At 43.5% G+C, this 12,130-nt stretch overlaps 1 protein-coding gene across 1 annotated transcript in view; it reads left to right on the forward strand.

Moving 5' to 3' along the window:
* Positions 1-11,962, forward strand: part of LOC105910344 (leucine-rich repeat-containing G-protein coupled receptor 5A) — an 18,645-nt gene extending 6,683 nt beyond the window's left edge. The window contains exons 4-18 of the mRNA XM_012839053.3: positions 1,139-1,210; positions 2,542-2,757; positions 2,887-2,958; positions 5,347-5,415; positions 5,500-5,571; positions 5,853-5,924; positions 6,017-6,085; positions 6,754-6,825; positions 6,980-7,045; positions 7,220-7,291; positions 7,684-7,755; positions 8,002-8,127; positions 8,527-8,651; positions 8,901-8,984; positions 9,210-11,962. Of these exons, the coding sequence (XP_012694507.2) occupies positions 1,139-1,210; positions 2,542-2,757; positions 2,887-2,958; positions 5,347-5,415; positions 5,500-5,571; positions 5,853-5,924; positions 6,017-6,085; positions 6,754-6,825; positions 6,980-7,045; positions 7,220-7,291; positions 7,684-7,755; positions 8,002-8,127; positions 8,527-8,651; positions 8,901-8,984; positions 9,210-10,243 (2,293 nt within the window). The 3' untranslated portion in view covers positions 10,244-11,962. The remainder of the gene's footprint in view (positions 1-1,138; positions 1,211-2,541; positions 2,758-2,886; positions 2,959-5,346; positions 5,416-5,499; positions 5,572-5,852; positions 5,925-6,016; positions 6,086-6,753; positions 6,826-6,979; positions 7,046-7,219; positions 7,292-7,683; positions 7,756-8,001; positions 8,128-8,526; positions 8,652-8,900; positions 8,985-9,209) is intronic.
* Positions 11,963-12,130: the final 168 nt, after the last annotated feature.

Consider the following 12,130-nt stretch of genomic DNA (forward strand, 5'->3'; position numbering starts at 1 on the left):
GCTGGCCTACAGTGGCGTACCACTAAAACATGGATGTGACATACAGTGCTGTGTTTAGGGGTATGAATGAAATCATTTTGATCAGAAATCATTATTTTGTCATTCCAACAAAGTACTGACTTGTTTGCTACTATGCCACAACATGTTGTGTCAGGAATGTATAACTAAAACTAAGCATATTTTAAAGAGGCATTGCAGGCATACGGGAGAAAGCCAAAAGATAATCCAATATAGAGCCATCCTGCAATAATAGAATACCTGGAAAAGGTATTAAACACCTCATGTAAACAACATTTGAATTTAGTTTTCAGCCTTTGAAAATGTATAAAAGTGATAAGCTATCTAGTAAGTTCTAGCACGTTATCTAGAAAACGTTTTATAATATAGACACATTTTGAAAACAAAACTATTTTTTATATTGACACAGTGTTATGCTTTTGCAGGTTGTAATGTTGTCTCTTGAACTTGATTTAATTGAGGATAGTCAAACTTACTCACACGATTGGGAATACTTCGAAAACTTAGCGGGACCCCCTATATATATTAGTACAAATTTGTGCCATAAATGGTGTACTGTAAAATGTTTTAGCTCTGGTCATCATACACAAACAATTTAAAGATATTTAGAGGTTCAGCTGAACTCAAGCTGACTGCTTAAATGAAGGCTAGTGTTCAAGTTCCAGATACCCCTTTACGCTGTTTTGTTCGTGCAGTGAATATATATTTTTAAATGTGATCCAAAATATTTCATTACTTGAGAGAAAAATAGGGTCCGTTGTTGTAAACATTATTATCCTGTATGCAATAGGCCTAATTGGGACCTCCCATGTAGAAATGCGGCTAAATAAATAAATAAACTAGTAAGCACATGCATGAAGTCATTAGAGTGATATTTACAGAAAATATGCATGTTTCCATACCAGAATCAAGTTCCCAATATCTAATTTGATCCTTAAGATTTGAAATCAGCCAGTCTGAAAGGGCATTTACTATTGTTGATAAAACATGAGAAATTGTTGAAAACTATGCATGTCACAGATAGAAGGGACAGTGTCTTGGGTGAGTGTCTGTATTAAAAAGATCTCAAAGACCTCTAAGTGTGTATTAATCGTTACTGCGGTCTTTTGTTTCCATACAGAATGTTGCAGAATAATCGACTAACACAGATCCCAAGTGAAGCTCTCCAAAGCCTCAGAAACCTGCAGTCGCTGTGAGTATAAGAAACTGCTGTAGAAGGCAAGAGTACGGGTGTTTGTGTTTACATGTTTACCATGTATTTCAGCTTCTCAAAGAAACAAAATGGAGAACAACGTGTGTCCAAATGGCTGACATCGTTTCAGTTATTTAAGACTGAGAGAACAAGGAACAGAAGGCTCTTAATCCTATGGTGACTGTCCCCTATACTGAAACAAAAACCTGACCATGGACATTTTGAGCCATGTAAGAGTGTAAGCCCCAAAGACCACAGATGATAGACACAAGCATATTCCACCCATGATTTGATGCTTGTCTGAAATTTCAGGTTTGTTTCAACTTTGTTTATTCCATTACAATTTGAACGCTTTATTTCCCCCGGGGCCGGAGCCACATGTCCACAGGATTGAAAAAAATTACATACTCCGAAGCAGACAGCATGCCACAAACTAAATATTCCATGCGCGCTTTATAAACCTGGGACAACATCGTCTCCTCTTCACGATGCCACACACACACACACACACACACACACACACACACACTCATGCTCGTACACACACTCACGCCCCATCGTCCGCCTCAACCATCCATCAAGCAAACGTCCAGAATGCATCCCTGCTCCCAAATGACACGCAGCCCTGACCATCCTCTGACCTTGTTTACCACTGATTTCACATAATCAACAGGCCAATCAGGCGTGTGTTTGATGTTGTGTGGAGCGGGGCTGGACCACATGCGCGGTCCAAGATAAACAGTGATCACCGCTGTTTATGAGCACTCATCATTCGGAGGCCTGCCCGTCAGGCGGGCCCAGTGACGGCTGCGGCGGCTGCCAGCACCGCTTGTCAGACAGGCTTTGTCCCTACAGCAAATGTCAACACCAGAGAGGAAGGAAATTACTACCATGCTGCAGAGGAATGCACAGACCTCCCTGCTTGAGGATACGTCCTCTGTCAGACAAGAAAAAAAAAAAGAGAGAAAGACTGGAGCAAGCAGAGGTGCAAAAGATGGAAGAATTTTCCCCCAAAGTTCAGTTACAAAATCATTCAGATATGTCAGGCCAGCCAAGAGTTCTGATGCTGCAGTCATTCAGTGATTATCCCAGGATTCAGTTATTTTTGAGTGCCATTTAAAGTAACTGTAGATTGCCTACTTATCAGTGCCAGCCCTGTTAATGAGTCAATGAAGTGTCAGTACACCTAGGCATCAGTTCAAAATGGACCCTAATATAGTCGATGAAGATTAAAAAAGATCAACCCTTATGGTCTCTTGAGAACTAATTTGAGAACTTAAGAGCCTCTCAGTAAAGCTGATATGGCAGCCGTGTGTCTCCCTTTGTGCCAGACGTCTGGATGCCAACCACATCAGTATGGTGCCACCTGGCTGCTTCGAGGGGCTGACTGCCCTGCGCCACCTGTGGCTGGATGATAACATGCTGACCCATGTGCCCGTCCGGGCGCTGACCAGCCTCACGTCCCTGCAGGCAGTGACCTTTGCCCTCAATCGAATCAATCACATCCCAGACTACGCCTTTGCCAACCTCTCCAGCTTGGTGGTCCTGTGAGTACAGCAGGGTTGCATGTTGGAGAAGTAGTTGTAAATATGAACTTGGCACTCAAATTCAAATTTAACGTGGGAAACTGGTAGACGTACAACTTTAGTTGCTGATTTTGTTTTGTTTTGTCCTAGGCATCTCCATAATAACCGAATCAGCTCACTGGGGGAGAAGTGCTTTGATGGGCTGCAGAGTCTTGAAACATTGTAAGTTTATGATCTTGTTATAACCTAAGTAATACAAGTAATAATTGCAATCATATTTAGCAAATGAAGTTGATAGAAAGCTTTATTCATTATTAAATAAAACAATTAGTAGCCACAGTGAGAGTAGAATTAGCTTCTTTGTGTGTCTGTCCCTTAATATTGATTTAAGTACATCCATGAGCTTAAGATCTATTTATCAATGTATCAATTATTTTAATAAATCACTAAGGAACCTATGCCCATAGCTTCACCACAGACTTTCTGTAATGCATTTGAGTTAGTTGACTCTTCACTATTCAAAGGCATACAACCGTATTAAGTTATGACAGGTCAAATCAAATATATCACCAGCAGCACAGACAGGTGTTAGACCTGACAGAAGTGTGAGCAGAGGCAGGATCAGTCTGCAAAGATGTGTAAATAAGCCGTTTGGTCAAACAACTCATAACTCTGCCTTGTCTCAACAAGCTGTCCACTCCAGTACTGAAGCGCATGCCAAAAAAACATAGCCCTTAGAGTGCTTGTTTAACATTGACATTCCAGGTGACACAGTGCTAGACATCATATTCTTAGTGAATTATGAAGTTTTTCTGTATAAAGACACCCTAGTAATCTGTTTGTCGCCTTTGTAATTTCCTTTTAATTATGTTCCTGAAGGTGGAGACTTGGCTTCTTGTAATCAAAAAGTTGTGTTTTTATTCAGCATTTGACAAGAGGATGCACTCTCATACCTGAATCCTGCACTTGTGGAAGGGCCTATCAGCCCATGTAATCAATACAATTCACGGAAATATTTCGCCTTCTTTCACGGTCAACGTCCAAAAGTGGTCCTGCAAACACTTGAAATTCCTTTTGTTTTTTCCTGATGTATCTACAAGCTACTGAAACTGATGCATAGTGACTCACATAGTGCAACACTCCTCACTCAATCCCCGCCGGCATCTCGGTGTGTGGTCAACACCTTAAAACAATTAGAGCTGCACATGTTTGCCTCGTGTTCACATGCCATACAACGTCTAAACAACCCGCAGACCTCAGTATTCCGTGGCGATTTCTCCGAAGATTCGTCATATCTGAAAACGGCCTTTACCTTCCTTCCATTTCTTAACGTCTTTTTGTTTCCCCCCCTGCTACTCATATTTGCCGGCTGCGTCTGGGTCGCAGTGATGCCACCTCTGTGGTATTTTTACAGCGTGTGGGAATTCATTCCACACGTGTAGATGCCGGGAAGTTTGAAACGCGTCAAACTAAACAAGCAGCCCAGCTGAACCCCAGCGTAGAGCCACCTGCACCCCGGCAGCCGTCCAGCAGCCATGACTGAGAGCGTGTAAGGAGCTCCGGAGAGAGGGCTGCGTTCATGGGAATGATTAACTGGTTTGCGCGGCAGTAAGAGGCAAACAAGACAAATTAATAGCGCTCACTCATCCCCGTTCAGGATGTGCTATTCAATCATTTCAACATGGGAAAAATGCTGTTATTCCTGTTTAATGATAGGCAATGCTGACCCTGTTGGCTTCCTGTTTACTGCCAGATGTCTGTTCGCGATGCATACATATGACCGTGGCTCATCCTAGTTGTCATTGGTCCAGAGGTCACCTAGACATACACTTTATTAATCATAAATACACAAGCATAAGTCTGATTGTGGATGTTAACTATTCAATTCCAGATGCAAATAATAATAATAATAATAATTTGAGTAACTTTACAGTTAAATCCCATTGTATCACTCAACTGAAACACCTCCGAACTTTATGAAAACTGTGCTTTTAATATAATCATACATCTGCATTATGCAATTGTAGTCGATGTAGACGAGGTGCTGTTGTAGTGTTTGCTGCCTTACTGTAAGTTCTTCCATGCAGAGCCATGGTTTACTGTTGGGAAAGTAGGCGTGTGAGGAAATTTCACCGGTTCACCCTCGATTTGACCTTCCGTTGAATAGCACGGACCTTACAGCAGCAGGCTTGACAGGGAAACAGCTAAGGATGCCAATTCTGGCGGTCCCACCTCATCACTGACAGGCCATCTCACGGTACCCAGTGTTTACTAACAGGAAGCCTGGTCGTGAGACACAGTGTGTAGAAAACAGGCTTCAGTGAAGGAGCTGGATGCTAATGGTTGTTTAGTCTTTGCTGCCTTTTAGTTTTTTGTGTGTCCGGACAAAAGGTATCATGGTTGTCACTTTACATGCATCTGCTTCTAATACTAAGACTCAAGAGAGAAGTCAAGTCAAAAGCTGCATGGGCCTTATAACCGGAGATTGCATTGTATAGTTTTGAAAGTAGTATTTGTATAATTGCTCCATTCTCCTGACACACTGACATTGCTTGTAAAGTACATTGTTATATAACCTTTAATGAAGTTTTTTTTTTTGTCGTTTCACAGGGATCTCAACTATAATAGCCTGAGTGAGTTCCCCATTGCGATCAGAGCACTCACTAATCTCAAAGAACTGTGAGTAACATGTCTTTTGACAGCCAGAACAACAGTTGCCTAACACTGCTGAGAGCCCTGGACTTACATGTGTTTCTCACGCAGGGCTTTCCACAGCAACAGCATTCAGTCCATCCCTGATCACGCCTTCATAGGGAACCCTTCTCTCCTTGCGATGTAAGTTAGTACTGGGTTATTACTCACTCCCCAACGCTGAGAAATATCAGCTGACTGGAATGGTCTGTGTCTGGCCCTAAACTGATCAGTTCAAAGCCTGGTCTGTCTAGCTATACCTGTAAGGGGACTATCGAGTTCAAAGTTTTCAGCCATGTTTCAGTTTATTTCAGTGCCTCCCTTGAAATATTACTGACATAGTACTTATACTCATTTATTTGAACAGACATATTTCACATAGAATATCTGATAGAATATCTGGATTCTTTGTCATCTTGTAACAGATTCTTTTACAACAACCCTATAAAATATGTCGGCAAATCAGCCTTCCAGAATCTTCCCGAACTAAGAACCCTGTAAGTGTGTCTCATCAGATGAACTTTGGTTTCTCTTGCTCGTCTCCCCCACAAACAGTGATTGTATGTTTATGCTGTCTTTCTGTCACTAGGTCTCTCAATGGAGCCACAGAGCTTTCTGAGTTCCCAAATCTTACAGGCACACATTATCTGGAGAGTCTGTAAGTTCCGTCCACTTACTGACCAGTGTCTCAGTTTAAATATAGTCATTTGTAATATGTAAACAGTAAAACCGTACAATTACAGTGAGCTAAATTCAACCCCACGTGTGCAGTATGCCCTACAGACAAGGTTGTGCAATGTTCAGAATTTTAAAAAAGTGGTTCCCATTCAATTCATTATTTATCATTTTGACTGAATTGGCCATGTCCCATTGGTTGCTGACTGGGAATTTATATTGTAATGACAGGAGGAATTCAGTAAAAGTCAATTCACCATAGTCACAAAAGAAAGCCATTAAATCCATTCAAATTACAAAAATTGTGTGGTGGGGGTAATCGCGTTGTTTTTCATCTCGTGCCTCTATCCAACATCATTCCACGTTGAAGAGTATTTTTCAAGCTTGGTCCCAAAAGTTCAGATAAACTCAGTTACATACTGTATAACAATAAACACTAAGCTATTGAATGGATACCATATAGACCTTCTCTTCTTATTTGGTATCTACAATGGTTTGGTTTTTTAGGAAGTTTTTATTTCTGTGAGAGTGATGTAATATTAGGCCTACTCGTCATCACACTTGAAAGTATCTGTATTTTTTAAATTCTATCCATCTGATCCCAGTATGCTTTTGTGCAATCCTGTGCGGTCATGTGACCCCTGTCTGTAGGGCTGTCACCGGAGCAAGCATCAAATCTCTGCCCAGTTCCATCTGTGAGATGTTACCCAACCTCCACGTGCTGTAAGTCCCTTCTGTGGTGCTGAATATCCTCTGACACAGTTAAAAAAAACTGTTAGCTGTCGGTTGGAGGCGAATTGAATGCTGCCTACAAATTTCACGCCTAACCTTTTTGTTCAGTCTTCACGCATGTGATTTATCTGTTCTTTTCTCACAGGGATTTGTCCTACAATCAGATCCATCACCTTCCGAGTTTTAGTGGGTGTGGAAGGATTCAGAAAATGTGAGTATTAACATCAGAAACGCCCAATAGGCCTGCCTAAAACGGAAATCCCTTGATTTATTTTCTTGTACATGCCTTCAGTTGGACAGTTGAGACTGTTGAGACGGTTGTTGAACTGTAGCGTCCAGAATAAAGTGTTTTGTTTTTTTTAACCTCGGTCTCTGTTTTTCTCAGTGATATGAACCACAATGAAATCCAGGAAGTGCTAGCAGACACATTCCAGGACCTATCGATGCTCAGATCTTTGTGAGTAACATGAGCAGCAGTGCCCCTTTGTGAAATATCATGAACTTAAGGCCCCTGTATGAATGAGCCACAATTCCCTCAACTCTACAGTGGCAGAAGTTTTAAAGAGCCTGTTGCTCCAGGGCTGTAAAGGGAAAAGGCAGGAAAGACTGAGCAGTCGAAGCAACTCAGCAATAAGTCTTTAACTGGCAGCATACTTCTATACCTGCTGGAATTCGCTCCCAATTAACAAGACTTATGGCTGCTTTAATAGGAATTTACTACCAATTAAAAAAGACTTAACACTGCACGGGCCGGCTGCCCGTATCCTGGTTTGTGTCTCAGACAGGTTTCAAAACGTTTCAGCGGCAACACTTGTTTTTTCTCTCGTTTTCTGTCTCTCTCGTGCCCAGGGACCTGGCATGGAATAAACTGCGCTCGGTGGACCCGCTGGCCTTCTCCTATCTGCCATCATTAATCAAACTGTGAGGGCAGTGTTTACTCTCCCTTTGTTCTCTGCAGAGCCCCTGCGGAGCCTCGCACATCTCTCTGTGCCAGTATTAATATGCTTTTGTGTGTGTGTGTGTGTGGGTGTGTGTGTGTGTGTGTGTGTGAGAGAGAAATCCAAGTGGCGTAGCTCCGTTGTGTTAACAACAGCAACAAATAGCTTCTTCGCGCTTTGACCGCTTTGACCGCCTTCTCCTCCTCCTCCTCCTCCTCCTCTTCCTCAGAGACCTGACCTCCAACGCCCTCTCCTCTCTGCCCGAGCTGGGGCTGCCCGGGCTAACGCACTTGAGGCTGGCTGGCAATGAGGCCCTGCTGCAGCTGCTCTCTCCCCAAAAGTTCCCCAGTCTCAGGTACGTTACATTACGTACAAGCCTCCGGAGCGTGAGCGGAGTGTGCCACAGCTGCAAGTCAGCACATCTCACTGTCTTCCTTCTGATTAGGATAATAGGTTGTGGTGAGGCAAAGTGGGAAAAACAACATATAATTGTTCATACCGATCAAAACTCCAGCACTTTTGCTGCCAGTCGGTTTGTGGACGTTGGAAGAGTTTTAAATGTCACAATGTCCAAGGAGTCCATGAAATGTCTGCCTCCTGCCAACGATTATACAATAAATACAAATACGTCAAGCCCATAGTTTCAGATACACGTCATGTGGCCATTGGGGTTCTGAATGACAACATATAAGAGTGTTTACAGTTGTGTCTCGAAGGCTCTGTGCTGGAAGAATGAGTTGTGTGGGTCTTTCAGAGTCCTGGAGGTGCCGTATGCATTTCAGTGTTGTGCTTTCCTCTCGTGTGAAAAACGAGACTTTGGTGACACTAAAGAGATGAGCAGCTACAGACGAAGGGACACTGGAATCACGGCCAACCAAGGTGAGCTTTGGGAGTCTTGTTCTGTATAATAACTGAATAAAAATAAAAAAAAACGCCTATTTCAATAAATGGTTGTTACCATAAATTGAAGCATGTTTCCATAAACCAGCTTTTTCCCACGAGACAGTGCGTCCCTGCTGTGCCATGTCAAATGTATTCAGTTGACCTAGTGTTTATGAGTTTGTTCACCAAATAAATAGATTAACTAATGTTTCTGCTACTTTGTTTTCTTACCCTCTTTTTTCTCAGAGGAGCAAGAGTTCGGGGAGTTTTTCCTAGAACTGGAAGAAAATCCCAAACCCGTCCACTCTATCCAGTGCTCTCCAGCCCCGGGTATGTGAAGAAATTAGAGCCGCAGTAGGTTTGCTGAAAAGAAATACAGCCATGGATTTTCCAAACAGAAAAAAATGAACTTGTTATATTTGAATGTCTAAATGTATTGTAAGCACACTGTAAGTTATATAGATATTTTGTACTGGACAAGAGACAAGTTATAGTTATCCTTTAGTAATCCTTTACAAGTGGTTAATCAGTGATTTGGTGGTGGTACTCTCCCAGGTCCCTTCCAGCCCTGTGACCACCTGTTTGGGAGCTGGCTTATCCGTAGCAGTGTGTGGGCCATAGTCCTCCTGTCCGTGGTCTGTAACGCTCTGCTGCTGGTGACCATCTTCTTGTCCCCGGCCATCAAGTCGTCCGCCAAGCAGCTGGTGGGCCTCCTGGCCTCTGCCAACCTCCTGACGGGGCTCTGCAGCGGCGCTCTGGCCGTGGCCGACACCCTGACGTTCGCCAACTTCGCCGAGTACGGCGTGCTATGGGAGAGCGGCGTCGGGTGCAAGCTCGTCCCCTTCCTGTCCGTGCTCTCCGCAGAAGCGGCCGTGTTCCTCCTGACGGCAGTCACCGTGGAGCAGGGCCTCCTGCTCTGCCAACTCAAAGCCGTGGATGCCAGGACGCCGGGGAAGGTGAAACTCGTCTCGGCGCTCTGCTTCGTCCTGGCCGCCGCCGTGGCCTCCCTGCCGCTCCTCCGCGTGGGAGAGTACGGGGCCAACTCCCTGTGTCTGCCCATGCCCTCGGGGGAGTCCTCCAGCGCGGCCTTCAGTGTGACCGTGGTGCTGCTCAACTCCTTCTGCTACTTCGTCATGACGGTGACCCACGTCAAGCTCTACTGCCGGCAGGGGAAGGGACTGGCGGAGGACTGCCTGGACTGCTGCTGGGTGAAGCACGTGGCTCGCCTCCTCTTCACCAACTGCTTGCTCTTCTTCCCCGTGGCCTTCCTGTCCTTCGCCGGGCTGCTCAACTTCGCCTTCGTGAGCGCCGAGGTGGTCAAGTCCATCGTGTTGGTGGTGGTGCCTCTGCCCGCGTGCATGAACCCCCTGCTCTACATGCTCCTCAACCCCCATTTCAAAGAGGACTTGAGCGGCCTGTGCTCTCCGAAGGGAAACCGCCTCGTTGTCGATTCCGAAGCGGCGGAGGAGAAGTCGTGCGATTCCACCCAGTCGCTCGTCACAGAAACGTCCGAAGCGCCCGAGAGCGCTTGGCCGTCTCAGCAGAGCTTGGCATGCACGGCCGAGCGGTGTCCCCTATCCCGCTGCTAAAGTAGACTTTAAGAAGAAGAAAAAAACAGACTTTAAACAGAACTGATGACCATGGAAGCACTCGCCCTCAGACGGTGGCCAGTGAGGAGAAACACACACTCTCTTTCAGCTCCCGAAAACTGTGGTCACCAAACCATCAGGTGATCTGTGGAAAGGTGTCTGTGGGGGAGCTGAGGCCGTGGGAAACATCAGGATTCCATCAGCTAGGCTGAGTGCCGAGGAATGAGAACCAGAACACACACACACACACACACACATACACACACAGGCTGAGGCCAGGTGGAAGGGACCTGAGGCATGTAGAAAAGATGGCCTCCACTGCCAAGTGTCTGATGAGACTCAATATTTACCTCAGTGATGTCTTCCTTCTGGGAGAACATTATCTGAATTGTCAGTGGCTGCTCATGAGTACTGCCTGGCCATAGAGGAGGGAGAGTGAGCACCTGGAAGGTGCTGGAAGGCCAGTACATGAAGACAATCTGCAAGTAAATGTTAGCAGCAGATGGTAGGAAGATGTTCTGTTATAGTAAGTGCCTACTATTGAAGTGTTTTTTTTTTTTTTACTGTAAATGACATGGCCTACAGTGTCACATGAAAGACCGGATTTCACTTTTTATGTGAACAATGTTCAGTGTGCTCAGAAACAATCCTGATTCTTATTGTAAATACAGTTTGTTTTGTGCAACCCCCCCTTTTCAACCTATTTTCAGGAATTTTCCATTTGAACTGCAACATTTTGGAACGTGTAGCACCATGGTAAACTGTTCTCATAGTAATCTTCACCACTTGGTAGTAGTTTGCAGCTCTCTTAAGTAACAATCCACAGTATTCATGTACATACAGGGATCATTATGGAACAACTAGGGTATATTTGGAAAAACACATATCATGGGAAGGGTTTGCTCTGCTGAATACAATTGGCAAACTATTGTACAATGAATGCTACTTCTATACCACGAAAGAAAACTACACTTGAAGACTTTTAAATGAATTAAAATTGAAAGAAAGGTGTCGACTCCATAGCCTCTGTCCAGTATGTGGAGTTGTTAAGTTAAAAACTTAAAAACAGATCTCATCACCAGGCAGTAGTGAAAAAGGGTTAACATAGATGAGAACTGGTGTGTGCTTTAGTCACAATTAATGACAAGTTCATGTAACTAGCACTATTGCATTTCATTATATCACTTTAGTTCGAGACTCCTCAACAGTGAACAGTGACTAACAAATGTAGGTTGGTTATGGGCATAGACATATATAGATATACAGTATATGTCTATGGGTTATGGGTTACTGACGGCTCTGCAGGTGCTGCTAAAGAACAAGCAAAGCCTGATCAACTACAAACATGAGGCATTTTTTTTATTACCATTAGAAATGGCAGTAGTATTTCTTTACAACACACCAGTTTCTGAATAAAACTGTGTCTAACATAAAAAAATATGTTTTAATCATTTTGTTAATGGTGATACCTTTGATTTGCCAACAGGTGTGTTTATGTTCCGATTTTGGCCCCTTTACATGACTCTTTGACCTCAAAGGCCAAGCAATATGTGAGGATGCTACCGCCGGAGACTTTATATGACGAAAGACAGACATAAAATACACACAATAAAAACACAACACACGATCCATTCATTAGAAAATAATTTAATATAAACATATTTCAAATACAAAAAATGTTTTAGATGCATCATCATTCATGGATCCTCTTGAATACTCTTTAATGAATATCTAATATATATATATTTTATATATATATATTTTATATATATATATATATTTGAACAAAACCAAAATTGCACATGAACATATAGACTACTTGGAACCGTCTTGGTCTAGTCACGTTTTTGAGGGCCAATTCCTTGCAGGGTGGAGATCACCACAATT

The sequence above is a fragment of the Clupea harengus genome, chromosome 3, assembly GCF_900700415.2.
Source record: "Clupea harengus chromosome 3, Ch_v2.0.2, whole genome shotgun sequence".
In the NCBI taxonomy this organism is placed as follows: Eukaryota; Metazoa; Chordata; class Actinopteri; order Clupeiformes; family Clupeidae; genus Clupea; species Clupea harengus.